This window comes from Protopterus annectens, chromosome 1.part1 (genome assembly GCF_019279795.1).
Source record: "Protopterus annectens isolate FY-2018-M chromosome 1.part1, PAN1.0, whole genome shotgun sequence".
Lineage (NCBI taxonomy): Eukaryota > Metazoa > Chordata > Ceratodontiformes > Protopteridae > Protopterus > Protopterus annectens.
The window spans coordinates 1,027,451,767-1,027,469,840 of NC_056726.1; the positions used below are offsets into that span (position 1 = coordinate 1,027,451,767).

An 18,074-nucleotide genomic window follows, 5' to 3' on the forward strand; every position below is an offset into this window, starting at 1 on the left:
ATGAGTTGCTGTTGATTTTATACACAACTATTACAATAGATCGGTGCCCAGTTTTAAACCCTGCATTTCTGCTACAAACTGCTTTTGAAGTTGAATCTCATTAGTGCATTGCTGTTACCTAACCATTTGCGTTCTCCTAGGAAGGACCTGACTGATGTTCCAATACAAAATGTTAAATTAGAACCCTTTGTGGATAGATCTTGTGGCAGAAATAAAATAGTGTGTCTGAATGTTGGAATTGTTGTTTGTACTAAGTGCTGCGATAATGCAAAAAAAAAAAAAAAAAAACTTTAATGGGTCACTTCAGCTGAAGTGGCCAAACTGATAGCACTCACTAAACAGAAGAAGGCTAAAAGGAGAACAGAATAAAACTCCTTGTGTTTCTCCTCTTTTAGAATATAAGTGCAAAATAAATACCCACCCTCCATTTCCTCAACAATATCTTATCAGGAAGTTTGAAAGTCATTTTGTCTGACTGACCATTTTCTGAATGGTCATAAAGTAAACAGCCAACAACATGGGACGTCTTACTTTGTTCATTATTTCACTCTGTAAGTATTTTATATTTTCTGTATATTATATCAGAAACTTATCAAAGAAGAATGCTTATTTGAATCTAAGATCACATGGAGATTAAACACACAGTTCATTTTGTAGAGCATTTTGTTTGACTACATATCTTTACTTCTGTAATTTTATATGATGCACATGTATCTTCTACTTCAAAACCTTGAACTATGTAAATATCATGGATACAGCTCTGGCACAATTGTTTTAATATGACAGAAATGTAAATGTAAGATACTTTTACCTCATCTTGTGTTTTCGTGTGTCTGTATGTGTGTGTGTGTGTGTGTGTGTGTGTGTGTGTGTGTGTGTGTGTGTGTGTGTGTTTGTAAGACTGAGACAGAGACAGAGAGAGGACTGCTCACCTGTCAGGATTTCATCAATTCAGTTTTGTGCATACCTTGAACATCATAAACTGAAGTATCTGTCAAGTTTGTGTAAGTTTATTACAGCAACACTTTTCAAAAAGTATATGTGTGTGTGTGTGTGTGTGTGTGTGTGTGTGTGTGTGTGTGTGTGTGTGTGTGTGTGTGTGTGTGTGTCAAAAGGATGTGGTTTTGGAGCACAGTCTTAATGTCTTAAGAGGGCTGTAGAGAGTTTTGGAGTGTGTCATTCAATGACAGTGTATGTTTACAGAAACACTTAACTCTGCAAATAATGGACATTGTAAAAGTGCTGCAGCTCAAAAGTGAGCCATAAAGTGGCTAAGAATTAAGGTGAGTGAAGTTCTAATAGGATTTGTTGAAATTATATAATTTAGCAAATACACTTTATAACAAGAATGGCTGTATACACTTGTTGAGAAGAGTTTTAAAGATAAAGATCTGAAAGCCAGTACACGTGAGGGAAACATACAGATTTGAGAAGACAAAATTAAATATGATGCACTCTATACATAGCCATAGCAGACATTTAGAAATAATCACTTTTTTATGTGTGTGTGTGTGTGTGTGTGTGTGTGTGTGTGTGTGTGTGTGTGTGTGTGTGTGTAAGACTGAGACAGAGACAGAGAGATGACTGCTCACCTGTCATGATTTCATCAATTCAGTTTTGTGCATACCTTGAACATTATAAACTAAAGTATCTGTCAAGTTTGTATAAGTTTATTACAGCAACACGTTTCAAAAAGTATGTGTGTGTGTGTGTGTGTGTGTGTGTGTGTGTGTGTGTGTGTGTGTGTGTGTGTGTGTGTGAACAGAGAGTGTATGTGTGTGTGTGTGTGTGTGTGTGTGTGTGTGTGTGTGTGTGTGTATGAAAAAGGATGTGGTTTTGGAGCACAGTCAATGTCTTAAGAGGGCTATAGAGAGTTTTGGAGTGTGTCATTCAATGACAGTGTATGTTTACAGAAACACTTAACTCTGCAAATAATGGACATTGTAAAAGTGCTGCAGCTCAAAAGTGAGCCATAAAGTGGCTAAGAATTAAGGTGAGTGAAGTTCTAATAGGATTTGTTGAAATTATATAATTTAGCAAATACACTTTATAACAAGAATGGCTGTATACACATGTTGAGAAGAGTTTTAAAGATAAAGATCTGAAAGCCAGTACACGTGAGGGAAACATACAGATTTGAGAAGACAAAATTAAATATGATGCACTCTATACATAGCCATAGCAGACATTTAGAAATAATCACTTTTTTATGTGTATGTGTGTGTGTGTGTGTGTGTGTGTGTGTGTGTGTGTGTGTGTGTGTGTGTGTGTGTGTGTGTAAGACTGAGACAGAGACAGAGAGATGACTGCTCACCTGTCATGATTTCATCAATTCAGTTTTGTGCATACCTTGAACATTATAAACTAAAGTATCTGTCAAGTTTGTATAAGTTTATTACAGCAACACGTTTCAAAAAGTATGTGTGTGTGTGTGTGTGTGTGTGTGTGTGTGTGTGTGTGTGTGTGTGTGAACAGAGAGTGTGTGTGTGTGTGTGTGTGTGTGTGTGTGTGTGTGTGTGTGTGTGTGTGTGTGTGTGTGTGTGTGTGTGTGTGTATGAAAAAGGATGTGGTTTTGGAGCACAGTCAATGTCTTAAGAGGGCTGTAGAGAGTTTTGGAGTGTGTCATTCAATGACAGTGTATGTTTACAGAAACACTTAACTCTGCAAATAATGGACATTGTAAAAGTGCTGCAGCTCAAAAGTGAGCCATAATGTGGCTAAGATTTAAGGTGAATGAAGTTCTAATCGGATTTGTTGAAATTATATAATTTAGCAAATACACTTTATAACAAGAATGGCTGTCTACACATGTTGAGAAGAGTTTTAAAGATAAAGATCTGAAAGCCAGTACACGTGAGGGAAACATGCAGATTTGAGAAGACAAAATTAAATATGATGCGTACTCTATACATAGCCATAACAGACATTTAGAAATAATCACTTTTTTATGTATTTGATAAACTGTATATACATTTTAATAAACTGCATCTAAAGGAAAACCTATCCAGTGCAGTGTTATTTCAACATGCATCCATGAATAAGCAATCACAGAACATACATGGCAATATGCTTTGAGTCTTAAATCCTTTGCATTGTACATTGAGCATTTTATTTTATTAGAAGTTTTCACAGATATTTTTGTTAGTTTGTAAAGCTTTTTTATTAGTACGTTTTTTCCAGTATATTTTTTATTACATTTTTGAAGACACAAATGGCTGAGAAAGGAAAAAAAAAAAAAACTTTTTTAGACATACAGTGAAATATGGAATACATTTGAAAAAAGTTGTAATACAAAAGGAACAAGGGTCATTATCACATAACATTAATAGAAAACAAAAAGAATATAGTAACATCTTATAAAAACTTATGTTATTAGTCTATGCAGTAGAAAATGAAAACTGAGCATATCATAAATATTCAGCAGAAAGTTTATAGCTATCCATCTTAGTAACCAATTGTGTATGTCCAAAAAAGAAAATACAACAGGATCCCTTCTGAAATAAGGAGAAACAACTATATACATCTGTTTACACCTATATGTCACTCTTATTTAGGTGTCACAGCTATAAATTGAGTTGATATAACCAATGAAAGTATTCCCATAGGAGAGTCAAGATTGCCTAAGATGGGGGACTGTTTATATGGAGAGTAGAGTTTTGGGTTCTACGGAATGAGGATTGCCATTAAACTTGAGTAAGAGATAGCCACGGTAGTGCAACGGTTAGACTTGTCACCTCATAGCCAGAGGTTCTCCCATTCGATTCTCAGCTGGAACACCTTCTGTGTGGAGTCTGCATGTCCTCCCCACGTTCGAGTGATGTTTAAAGACATGCAGGTAGGTGCGTGCATGAATGGATGTGCCTTCTTTGAAGGTTGGGTATTGGCTGGCAACTCTACACTGTAAAAATATCCACTGCCAATCATTAGCGGACTGCAGTTCTGCTGTGGCGACCCCTAACCAGGAAAAGCCGAAAGACAGTACTAGAAAGAGAGAAGGTGTATCACTTTTAGTCTTTTAGTATTGTGTCTAATAGATGTCCCCAGTAATTTAGGTAGTATTTAGTTTTATTTGGGTTTCTGTTTGCAAGTTTATGAGACAATATACTTTTAACTGCTAGAGTTTTGAAGTTTTCCCAGGAGATCTTAGATTTATCTAACCAGTTTTTGGCTGTCTAATACTTGATTAGTGCACACATTGTGATCATAACATGTTCAGAAATGTTAGGTAAACTTTTTGGTATAATGTGAAGTATTGCTGTTTCCCATGAAAACGTGGTTTTCTCATATCCCATTTTTTCAAGTTTAGCTCTTAAGGAACACCATAGTTTGTGTACTTTCTTGCAACTCCAAAAGGTGTGAAGTAAGTCAATTTTTTCTTTGGGACAATACGGGCACACTGAAGAAAATTTAAAGTTGAATTTGTTTAGTACAGGGGGTGTGAAGTAGGCATTGTTATTTATCATGATCTGAGTGTATATAAGACTTTTGAATGGGGTTAGTTTGAGTGTGTTTTTTATAGCGAATAGTTTACCTCCTTTGTGATATTTTGGTTTTGCTCTTGCGAGTATGCTGAATATAAGAGATCGTTTTGGGTTTGTATTGGTAATATTAATTTACAGGCTTTCAAGATCATTTTATTCTTTTATGATAAGGTTTTTATTATTGACTGGGTTATTTATATTTCATCATCTTTAGCATATTTTTTTGAGAATTTAGTATTTATAAGCAATATAATTGGCCTTAGAATTATATCATTTTTTTTTTTTTTTGGTATTCCCAGTTCAGCTCTTATTTCAGCCATGTTATAGTTATTTAGTTTATATTTATATCGCAAATTATAATATTTTTAATTAATGGATAGTTTGATAAGTTTAGTGACTGATTATTAAGCTTCAGGTTGGGGTCGAGGTGGATAGGTTGTAAGAACGCTAGTGTATAAGAGAAGTGAGGCTAGAAGTTTCTGCAATATGGTAATTTTATTTTTGATCATGGGGTGAAGGTTCAATGTACTGCAGGTTTTTAGGCTTAAAAAAGTTTTTTTATTAGTATGTTATGTTTAGTTACTGGCTGTCTATGCATGACAATACTTCCCAGTATCAGTGCTAGAATGAAACATTGTGTCTTTGTGTGCATTTTACCTTTATAATTGACCAAATAGCTGACATTTTAAAGCATACCTTTCCTAAGTTTTCAACCGTTTTCTGTTAGCACGTTCTTTAGAGTAACATTTGTTCCCCACTATGTCTGTGGTCTCTTTTCAAGTGATACCTGGGGTGGCATTTGTGCCGACTTACTTGGAGAAATTTGGCCAGACCTCCGGGTACATTCCCATACTCGTTCCGATAACTGCTATTGGATGTTTTGCATCCACCTGATTTATATGTAGTACATGCAGATTAATTCAACATCTCATCTGAGATGTGGCACGCTCAGAATTCAGCATGTTCCTTATGCAGCACTGCAGGGTCAGTACTGCAAAACAGTCTAAATGTCTGCTGTGAGAATAGAATGCATAACCTTTGACATTCTAAGTCCCTGGTGTCGGAATAGAACACATAACCTTTGACATTCTAAGCCTCTGGTGTGGGAATAGAACACATAACCTTTGACATTCTAAGTCCCTGGTGTGAGAATAGAATACATAACCTTTGGCATTCTAAGTCCCTGGTGTGGGAATAGAATACATAACCCTTTGACATTCTAAGTCTCTGGTGTGAGAATAGAATACATAACCCTTTGACATTCTAAGTCCCTGGTGTGGGAATAGAACACATAGCCTTTGACATTCTAAGTCCCTGGTGTGAGAATAGAATACATAACCTTTGACATTCTAAGTCCCTGGTGTGAGAATAGAATACATAACCTTTGACATTTTAAGTCCCTGGTGTGAGAAGAGAACACATAACCTTTGACATTCTAAGTCCCTAGTGTGGGAATAGATGACATAACGCTTTGACATTCTAAGTCCCTGGTGTGGGAATAGAATACGTAACCTTTGACATTCAGGTATCAACAGAAGTATGCTACCTGGTAAGCAATAGCCATAGAAAATACAATGTTCTCTTGGAAGTCTGGAGCTTGAAAACACAGTAAAAAACTTTAAATGCCCATCATGGGGAGGAACAGTAAGCTGAAAAAGCAAATTTTACAATTTAAAAGTTTTGTATTGCAGGGGAAAGCCTCCAGTGCACCCGCAGAGGTAGGGGACTGTATCCTCATGACCCTGTCACTTAAGTATATCTGTCTATCTACAAATATAGATAGATATAGATACTGATGCTGAGATCTCAGGTCTTTGGAGAAATCTGATTTCTTCAAGTCAGAATAATTTCAGACCTTGTATATATTTTCCAGTAATTCCACTTAAATATTCTCTTATTCAAGGACTGTGCATACTATACTCAAACATAGAAGATCCTGTTAAAATGAATGTGAGAAATATGTAGATAGTATGTCAGTGAAATAACTGCATATGGGGATGAATAATTTCATTCACTGGGCATTAGCACTCCACAGTCTGTGAAATTTATGATTCTCTCTGCCTTTACTGAAATGCACAAAATAAAACAGAAACGGGTACAGATATCTTATGAGCTGCTTTCAGCATAGTTTGTGCTTTACAATACCATCCATAACTGTTATCTTATGCACTAAGATGTTTACATTATGCAATCAGAATACTTTTTTAAACTGTGAAAAGTAATCTATCTTCCTCCACATTCTCTTATAATAACCCTACCTCATGGTGCCCTCTTCCCATAATTCCATGCCTTTTGCAAAACTGCGGTAAGTACTTTAAGTTCTTCCACTTTTCTTTGTTTTGGCACTACCTCATTTTGTTGCATTTCTTTCTCCTCACTTTCCTGACTTCCTTACCCACCTTACTGATTTCCTTTTCACCGCACCATGGCTAGTTCTGTCCTGTTCTTATTTCATTTTCATATGTTTCTAATGTTCTCACTTTCCTTGCTCAGGGCTAGCAGGTTAATGTTAATCACATTGTCCTGTACAGATTTAATGCTGCATTTTGATTTATTATTTAATACTGTTTTCACACAATTGATTAGTGCATACTTTTCTTTTGCCAGGCAGTAATTTAGTGTCTCTTGCTTTATTATTGTTCTTTCTGCTGCGTTATTATCCTTCCGTTTAATTATCTAAGTTTTACAGTCTATTACTTGTGTTCATTCTTCCCTTACCTTGAACCTAAAGCTGGGTGCATTTAGCATGCTTAAAGATAGTGGCACTATTGCATGTGTATCTGCAAGTCACGTCTGCAAACAGTTCTGAAGTACACAGTAGAGCATGACATTTAATGATTCTGCACATATGGCTAGATGCTTATTATTATATATACGTTTTCATTCATACTTTTGCAATATCTTGAGTAATATACAGTACTAAACTTTTACCTTGATTATATTTATAGGTTCATAGGTAGGTACTAGGCTATCTGCCTAAAGGCATTTATAAGCCTAGCTGGAATGTGTTGGCTTTTGCCGCCCCTTAGATTAGTTCCCTGTGCCTCTGTCCAGCACAGCCATTGAAGTGATCCCTGGGGTAAACTTTCTGTTTCCCATCCACTTGTCAAGGTTTCTCTTGAAGAGGGTTAGCGAGGAGCTCTGGCTAATGTAGATTGGAATCTTATTCCAGAGTATGGAAAGTCTCTGGAACAGGACTCTATCCCTCCAGCACATCCTATTTATTGTTGTGGTGAGGTTTAGATCCCTGGAGTGTGTGGCTCGAGGGGATATGGTTTTCTTTAGGTGGAGCATGTCCATCAATTCTGGGTTGGACATGGCCTTTATGTCAGGCAGAGATCACCTCTGAGTAAGCGGTATGCAACCGAGTACAGCTGGAGTTTCTTCAGTCGAGCTGCATAGGGCATCTGCTTGATGCCAGTGATCCTCTTGGTGAGGTACTTCTGTGGTCTTTCCAGTTGTTGCAGGTGTCTTGTAAGGTACATCCCAAATGGGGCATTGTACTCTATGATGGGTCTGATGAGTGATGCATAGAGTGGCCCAATGACCTCTTTCGATCTGGATGCAAACCCTTTTCTAATTAGGTGGTCCACATAAAAGGATTTTCTAACCACTTTGGCAATGTGATTATCAAAGGAGAGGTTACTATCTACTTGAGTCCCCAGATCCCTTAGTATGTCTTCTGTATTCAGGAGACTACCACCAATGTGGTAGTTTGTGAGTACTTTGTTTTTTCCAAAGGGGATGACTATGCACTTTTTGGCATTTAGCTTGAGGCCATGGTTTTGACACCACATATCTGTCTCAGTGAGACCCTTTTGGAGGATGTCTGTGTCAGCCGGAGAGTCAGTTATAGCCCCTAGTTTGCAGTCATCTGTGAATTTGGTCAGCCATAGTCCACCTGTGCTTGCCTGTACCTCTGAGAAGTATATGCCAAATAGGAGTGGTCCTAGGACTGAGTCCTGGGGAACGCCACTTGTAGCCGGTTTAGAGTCAGACCTAGCTCCCGCAACTCTTACCATGTGGATTCTGTCCGTGAGCCAGTTGGCAACCCATCTCGTGACGTAGGAGTTTATTTTCAGGCTGGTGAGCTTGTCTATAATACCTGAGTGGGGAATGGTGTCGAAGGCCTTTGCAAGGTCTAGGTAGGCTGCGTGGAGGCCTTTGCAAGGTCTAGGTAGGCTGTGTGGACCACCTTTCTCTTGTTTATAGCCTTGGTAACTGTATCAAAGAAGTCCACCAGGTTTAGGAGGCATGATCTGCCCTTAACAAAGCTGAACTGGGTAGGGTCCAGCATTTGGAGGTTTCCAATGTCTCTGTTAATGAGATCCAAGATGATGCACTCCATAGCTTTGCAGACCAAGCTAGTCAGGCTTATAGGGTGATAGTTCCCGGGGTCTGTTGTGGCTCCACCTTTGTGGATTGGAATAACCATTGCTGTGCGCCACTCTGTGGTGCTTCAAACTTTGCTGTATTCTTACTTTTCACCAAACTGCATTATCAGTGTGTTTGTAGTTTGGTTATATGTATTTATATATATATATATATATATATATATATATATATATATATACATATATATATATATATTTATAGATAGATAGATATAGATATATATAGGTATATATATATATATATATATATATATATATATATATATATATATATATAGATATATAGATATATAGATATAGATATTACTGGAGTTAGCGATCCAATGTATTATAAGTGAAGGTTCATGTAAATTCATTATCCTTTCATACTGAACATGTATCTCAAATATTGGGTTAAATCAAAACCAAAGGGTTAAAAGTTCACCAGTCAAACCATTCAGTAACAACTACAAGAAGAACCCAGGCAAGCTAGAGTTTCAACTATGTGATAACTTTGCAGGCGCTTTAATGATTTTGACCATCAGATGAGTTTAAAGATCCTATGTCATATAGCCAATCTATCTACTTATGCTGTGCTGGTGAGGTCAATAAAAAGGCTAAAAGATCCATGTCCAGAGCTAGTGGGGTTTAATTTTATTGACTTGACTGCAACTATAAAAACTTAAAAACGAAAAAAGCAATGGACATTCATAAGTTATGTAGCTGAAACACTTGATGTCCTTAAGGGGTCATTTACATATATTCCACAGGCCTGCGTTACAGGAAATTTAAGGTATCATGCAGTGAAAACTGTAGCTTGGCTGGGTTTTTCTTGCAGTTTTTACTGATTGGTTTGTCTGTGTGACTTTTTTACCCTTTGGTTTGGATGTCTGTTAGAATGTTTTGCAGGCACCTTAAGGATTATAGGCATCAGCTGGGTTTAAAGACCCTGTGTTTCTGAGGTATAGCCAAACTATCCACTTATGCTGTGCTGATGAGGTCAATAAAAAGACTGAAACATACATGTCCACTACTAGCATGGTTTGTTTTTATCGACCTGAATGTAACCATAAAGACGTAAAAAGTAAAAAAAATCATGGATAGTCAAAAGCCATGTTGTTAAATGTCCTTATGGGGTCATTTGCATGTATCCTGGGGGCTTCCATTACAGGGTGTTTAAAACATTGTATTAAAGATTCACCTGCTGAATAATTATTAATTTCAGTATTTCTTTTATAGCATACTATAGTTATACAAATGCTCTTTCTAAGATGTTTAACAGTTGAGACTCTCAATCTTTACTTTCATTGCATACTGTCAAGAAATTAGTTGTTCCCCCGCTTCTGTTGCTAGTAACATCTGCCCCCTTTTTCCCTATTTGCATATTCTCAGCCCAGCCCTCCAAGTTCACCATCTTCTGCCTCTTACATCTGACACTTGTTCTACTAAAAAGCATTTTGTGGCATCTAAATTTCTGCTGATTTCCTGCCAATGGATTACTGTTTTTACATTCTTCTTGCCTCTAGGCCTATATACTGCTAATTTCATTTGTTGCTAAATGACTTACTTACTTTTACTAACCTGTCCTATACCCATGCACATTTCTTTTTGCTCCAGTGATATGTATAGTCTTGACCCTACTATTTAACATTACTGTTTAAATCTCTGTCAAGGCCCATTTTGTTTACTGTTTTTTCCATCATTCTTGCTTGTCACACTTCACCTTTACACAGTACATTTACGTTTGTTATAGGAACTTCGTAACTTAATGTTTGCCTTGTACATGCTGCTAATGTTTGCCTTGTACATGCTGACTGACTTGTGCTGCTAATCACACTTTGCTCACTTTTTGCCCCATCTCTAACCCCCTAGTATGCCACCTTTATACTTTAAAACCCACTCTCCTATTCCAAAACATTCTTTCTGCTTGGTACACTGAACACTGCCTCCAATTACTTTTACATTTTTTATGTTTTTCCATTGCCTCTTGGTGATACCAGCTTCAACCAACTGCCAACATCTCCTAATACACTACACAAATGTCATCCATCTACTCTTACTACAATAAAATGCCATTCATCTACTGCTTACAAAATAATTACTACTTAATCAAATTATGGAAATACTACTAAATTCTACAGTTAATCTATAATGCTAGTTCTGCTCGGGCTTCCATTATACTATCATATATTTTTAAACTTCAAAATGCTTTCCATTATCATATTGCAGTCTCCTATAATTTAATTAATTATTATCCTGAACAATGAATCTCTCTCATTTCTTTACTGCATTTGTTTTTATTCTCATTTTTTCTTCCTGCTGTTTCACAATAAATCACATATTTGCAAGAACTTGAACCATTCAAATTACCAATTTTATATGACTGTATCTTTGTGATGACCATTCCTGTTAAAATACACACAATACATACAAGAGGGAATCCAATAAACCCTACACAGATTAATTGTCTATGCAGTCATAGTGGCACTGAGCTTACATGGAATTAAGAAGCCATGCGATCCAGTAAATGGAGCTAAGGGGCGTGCATGAGTGTGCGAACATGGAAGTGTATGTGGCATGCAAATCACCTCATAAGCTGGTGAATTGCATGCAAATGAGGCTGATGGAGTGATCCAGCAAATAGATGGGTAGTACTGCAGACCCTGTATTGGTGTCTGAAGTGTACATGGAAAATTTCTGTGTACATGACATTAAAAATTAAACAGGGGCTGTAAAAGGGAAGTTAAAATGTCAGAAACAGCATAGCAGACACAGATATGTGTAAAACTATGCCCTTTGTGTACAAAAAGTAATGGAAAATAAATTAAAATAATAATTTTTTTAATACCCATATTATGTTTGCGCTGCACACAGCAGTGCACAAACATGCCATTATGCAAAACAAAATGTTGAAACGTGTAAAAACTAATAAAATAAAATATGTGACAATAATGCATTATAGGTCCTTGCATTGAGTATGCACAATGGTAGATGTCTATGGTTGCTAAGGAGGCAGGTCCTGGAAAAGTGCAGTTTCCAGGTTGTGTGTATGGATCTGTATGCAAATGAGATGGGGTTACTGAATAGCAAAAATGGTTACCCATGCCCACAGATCACATCTGTTTAGCTCCAGATCCATTTTGGTGTCCACAGAAGAGGTAGCTGACATCAAAAGGGGGTGTGTCTCTATTCTTTAAGCACATTGGAGCCCAGTGGTGCCTATTTTCACGCTGTGCTGCTGAGCTGAGCTGAGCAGGGAGGGGTATGTCCAGTGCTGCTAAGCTTTGTTTAGCTTTGGGGCATGTGTTTAAGCTGGTTTGAGCATGTGTGTGTGTGGTGTGCCACTATGCTGAGCATGCCTGTTCATTGGGTGTGCCTATCAACTGCTGAGAATTGTTTACACCATTGGCACAGGTTTGCATGCCACACCTCAATGCTTAGCAAGAAAGTCTGTCAAAAAAGAAAAGGGAAAGAAATTGGATGAGAAAGCCAATCAGATATAAATTACAGATGACCCCCGTTCTACCTAAACTGGGCCATTCCAACCCTTCAGTGATGTACTTGGCAGGTGGAATGCATAGTTAGCCAATCTCATAGGCTGCATCTGCAGCAGAACACTATAAAGTATAAATTATATAAATAAAGTATAAATTGGATGGCACAGTGGTGCAGCAGTAGTGCTGTCACCTCACAGCAAGATGTTCTCTGGTTTGATTCTCAGCTGGGGTGCCTTCTGTGTGGAGTCTGCATGTCCTCCGTGCATTCATGTGGGTTTCCTCTGGATGATCCAGTTTCTTCCTACGTTACAAAGACATGCACCTGGAGAGTTTCTCCCTGGGCCTCTGCTGAAAATTGGCTCCATTCCAAATTGGACTTTCCTAGTTAATAAATGTCAAATAAAATAAATAAATAAATAAATATGCCTTACAATCTGATTTCCCCCCATACTCTGCAACACTGGAGTACAGACTTGGGAATTTTAACTTACAGAATGCTAGAGGCTGCTGCAGGTCTGCTACACCTTTGTGTACTAGATGCTGAGTTAAGTGCTGATGCTGCTGCAGCAGCAGGCCTAGACTGAGAAGGAGAAGAGTGTTCATGTTCAGGGGAACCTTCCATGAGCTGGAGATTGTAGAGAGCTACATGGTGGACAAGAACATACTACAAGAACTCACTGAGCTCTGCCACCCTCATCTTAGACCCAGAGCCAACAGAGGGGAACCCATCCCAGTGGAAACAAAGGCATGTGTAGCCCTTAGGGTACTAGCTACAGGTACTTTTCAAAGACCAATTGGAGGCATGTTGGGGGTCTCACAGGCATCACCATCCAGGGTACTACACCAGTTCCTGGATGCCATGCAAACACATGCCAGTGAGCACATTTATTTACCCCACACCCCTGAAAAGAGGGTAAATAGTATGTATCTCTTCTACCATGTAGCCCACTACCCTGAGGTACTGGGGGCCATAGATTGCACTCATGTCCACATCAAAGCACCGTCCGGTGAGGAGGGTAGAGTCAACTTCAACCAGAAGGGGTATCACTTCATCAACTGCCAGGTCATATGCAATGCCCAGGGCATTATCATTAATGTGTGTGGTGGCAGTCCTGGCAGTTATCATGACTCTGAAATCTGGCACTCATTACAGCTGTACCAGATGTTTGCCAGGGGGGACATCCAATATGACCATCTACTGGAGGATGCTGGTTACACACTGGCATCATGGATGACACACACCTACTGACGAATGCCATCATGAGGCACATGCACAAACTAGGAACATCATAGAACATGTGTTTGGGCTGCTCAAGTCATGGTTCCAGTGCCTCGATATATCTTGTGGAGCTCGTTAGTACTCTCCAGCCACATGTGCACAGATGTTCACAGTATGAGCCATGCTACACAATATGATCCTGCGGAAACAGCTGCAGCAGGATCATCACATGGAAGGGACACACCACCCCCACCAGTGCCTAGGTCCCCACAGCCACACCCACAGGGGTACTCAAAGGAGGAACCCCCTAAGGCTGTCCATATAGGCAGACATAGGTGTGTCCAGTATGCATTGGCCTTGGCCAAGAGGCAATGCATAGCACATACACTGACAACCTAGGGTCCTAGGGACTGACACCTTACTCTGACTCGCATAGATAGTAAAAAGGATGCCAGCCAGACCACACAACCTGCACCAGTCCATGTATTGGCTCTGCACTGCATGCATTAGACAGAGTCACCCTGAAACACAACTCTCTCAATCACAGCATTCACAAGGTAAGTCACTCTCCTATACAACAAATGTATGGGGTACTAGACTATGGCAGCATATGTATGGACCTGTTGCATGTATACAAGGGAATAGAGTGAGCTACTGGGCTACCTGCAGATAACTAACAGCTACTTGGGACAGCAAGTACTCTGTCCAATACTGAGTGCCCCATAATATGCATTAGGCCACATGGCTGGAAACCCCACTTCATTGTGCAAGAGAAATGACAAACAGTGTGGTCATAGGACAGATGCATGACTGTCAATGCCAGACTCCTCTACCACCAACACATCAGTGTTCCCATACAACTGCAGTAACAGTATGTTTGCAAGGATATCAGCAGGCTACACAATTTCAGGGCTTCACAAAGAACCTGGTCACATGTTCTATTTTCCACAAAACACAGGGGTCACAGCAGGGGTCACAGTGTATGTTTGCATGCTGTTGATAGTGGAAGGAATTAACCCCACTATCTGGCAGATGGTGTGGCTTACTGGGCTAAGGGCATTAGCATGGCTGATGGTGGTGATGGTTTGATACTGGCCACACCTACAACTTTTGCATGTGATATACTCATATGGTAGGAGTCTCACAGACTGTCATAATACCACAATCTGTTACTGCAAGAAAGCTGGACAAAGCCAGAGAAAATGGGGGGAGAGAGGGCCAATCCTATAGACATTATACATGCTCTGAGTAACCTAGAAGGTGGCTAGTATAACAGCAGGTTGCAACAGGTCAGATTAGCAGCAGGATGTAAAGGCTGTCACTTAACTGTGTCAGTACTTACAATAATTCAGTGGACTGCATTTAGTAGTATATTAGAGGATAAACACAACTGTGTCAGGAGCAGAGCAGACATATGGGGCAGAATGCTGGACATTCTGCAAAAACTTGTATAGTGAGAGGTGTGAAGACTGTCACCCTGTGTGTGGTGTTACTTCATGTACCCCAATCACATCATACCTCTCAACCATTTAGAGTAGGAAAGCTGGACAAAGCCATGAACAACAGTGGGACAAAGGCGCAAATATGAGAATTAACTATTGGCCACAGAAATGAGGAAAGTTCAGTGAATAACAGGTTGTGCATTAGCATGAATGTTTGACATCATTTCCTAATGTCCAGTCAATAATGATGTGCCACAAATGTACCAGAAAATCACAATGCTATGTAAAACGTACCAAAATATGACACAAAACCATGTACATTCCATTACAATCTGTACAGTTGATAGGAATGTGTCATATGTTATGTTCAGCAAACAGCTGGGGAATGCCTTGGACAAAATATTAGGGAGGTGCTGGACTGCTGAATCAGGTGCAGCAGCCAACTGGCTGCAGCACACAAAATTCCAGACTAGAGTACAGGTAGGTCTGGCCTGGAGTCACCTTGTTGTAAGTTCCTGCTGATGTCATCCACCTTAACAGCATTGGCTGACAGTCCAACAATAGATAAGCTCTGTGGAGCATGTTATAAGAGCGTTGTACTATGGTGTATACTACTACTACATAGGTAGGGGTTCTACTCTCACAACAGGCAGCTGTATGTGTACTGTATATGTTTGTGTGTAAATATATCCCCTTGCAGTAGTGAGGGCATGCCTGTATGGCCTATCTCTGTGCAACGACTTTACATTCTGGAGCATTTCTCCCTGGGCCTCCGCTGAAAACAGGCTCTGTGGACCCTAGTCGGACTTTCCCGGTCAACAAATGATAAATAAATAAAAATAAAATAAATAAAAAATTAAAGGCCCTGTGACTACTTGCCAGCCTCTCCATTATCCACCTTCAAAAGCACCACTGATGTAATCCACCTTAACAGCACTGGCTGACAACCTAATAAGAGCTAAGCTCCATGGCGCATGCAATAAAAATGTTGTGTTATAGTGTATACTACCAGATAGAAAGGGGTTCTAATCTCACATAAACCAAGTGTGTGTATAAGTGTATTCCCTTCCAGCAGTGCACATATGGGCATTTATGTACAATGGTCATGCATTTTATTGCCCTATGACTAGCTGCTGGCCCTAAATAGCCCACATCTACCTAGGCTACCACCTACATTGGTATGTATGGAACACCCACTCAACATGTATCAAGGGTAGCAGACCTTGTCACAGGGTATGCATGGATGATTACGCAGACTTCACTCATTGCCTCTGACAAACTGTTTGACATATATGCACCTAAGTAACCATGCGTGTGTACAGCCGTACCTTGCTGATGTCATATTTCTGCTGTGCTGCCATGCCATCCTGTGCTGCTGTATTTGCATGAAGTGTCCATAGCTTAACCACTCAGACCACTGGAATAGAAGCATACACAAGTCTGTGAGACACCTGTGATTCTGTAACACTACTGACAGTCTAACATCATGCAACAAAGATACACAAAGTTTGATGTGAAGTAATGACACATGCCAGCATACAGCACCTGTCATGGCCCACAACACCTGCCATGGCATAACAATACCGCACTACACAACTACAGTGATCCTGGTAGCTGGTGGCTGATCCCAGGTTTGCAAGGAATTCCTCTGTGACCGAGGGTGGTTGTACTGTTGCAAGCCCTACACCGGTGGCAGCACAGTCCCTGGCTACAGTAGCTGCCTTTTGCAATGCAGCATTGACCATAAGTGTGGCCTGGTGTTGGACCTGCTCATAGGTCCTGTCCTGTTGGGTGATTTGGTTCACTGCTATGATGAGGTCAGCCCACAATGCTCCACGTTGGTCACAATTCTGGTGACTTCTGCACAGCAGAATGTGGTGATGCAGCCTGAGGCCATCCAGAATAAGATTATTTTCTGTGGCTGTAGATGCTGGGTGCCTCCTGCAAGATATTGTTACTGAAAGACAACGAGAGGGGAACACATCACAGGACCAGATATGTGGACATCCACTGTGTAGATACAATACAAAAAGAGCAGTACCAAAGATATCTGAAGAGAAACACAGGGAAAGGAAGTCAGATATGGAAAATGACAATGCAAAAAATAAGATTAAGTGGAAAAGTAGAAAAAGAGAGCAGTAATGGAGAAGTCAAAGAATTAGAACTTGAGGTTATGGAGCACCTGCAAAGGGAAGGATTCAATGTAGAAAATCCAATACAGAAAGCACTAGAACAGGATAAAGCAATGGATATCCAAATTAAGGGGAAACCAGTGGAACAGAAAACAATTGGTCAGGTGCCATATCAAGATATTTTGGAGCCTTCTACAGGAAACCAGTATAAAAGTTCATTTGAAGCTAGACAGCTAGGAAGGGAACAGGAAACTGTGATGTAGTTAATGTTCAGGAGTGATAGGCCGGTGAATTCCCATATAACAGAGCAATGGATGGCACAGGATGAAATTCAAGAGAATGTACCACAAGAAGATGTTATAGAACTTTCTATAGAATGCCCACAGGAAACGGAAAACAAGGGATGTGCCCTGAGTATGGAGAAAAATGAGCCAAGAGAAGAGTTGCTTGATTTAATGGACATGAATAGATATATTAAGATCAATGAGAGAAATAGACTGCAGAAGGTCAATAAAACCCAAAAAGTAAGAAGTCTGATAAAACAAATGTAGTAATTAGGACTGTCCATAGAGATCCATGTGATATAACAAAAGTCACAGGATATATTACTGTGCAGCTAAATTAATAACTGATAAAGTTCTACCACAAGAACACAGGGTAGTGAGGGAAAGGAAGGGGAGAAATTGAATGCCATTATGGAAGTATCGAATAGAGAAAACTATAAAGCAGTTAAGACAAGAAGTGTCACTATTAGAAGATTATAGAAGAGGGAACAGATAAATACTAAGAAAGATAGATGTGGTTAAAGCAATGCACAGTATTAGAACAGACCAGGATCTATCATGTACTATCACAAATAAACTAAACATCTCAGCACAGGTGGAAAAACTTAGAAGATACACAGATAAATATAAGGGAAAAGTACAAAAT

At 39.3% G+C, this 18,074-nt stretch overlaps 1 protein-coding gene across 1 annotated transcript in view; it reads left to right on the plus strand.

Moving 5' to 3' along the window:
- Window positions 1–345: 345 nt before the first annotated feature.
- Window positions 346–18,074, plus strand: part of LOC122808793 — a 1,139,808-nt gene continuing 1,122,079 nt past the window's right edge. The window contains exon 1 of the mRNA XM_044079839.1: window positions 346–551. Within this exon, the coding sequence (XP_043935774.1) occupies window positions 518–551 (34 nt within the window). The 5' untranslated portion in view covers window positions 346–517. The remainder of the gene's footprint in view (window positions 552–18,074) is intronic.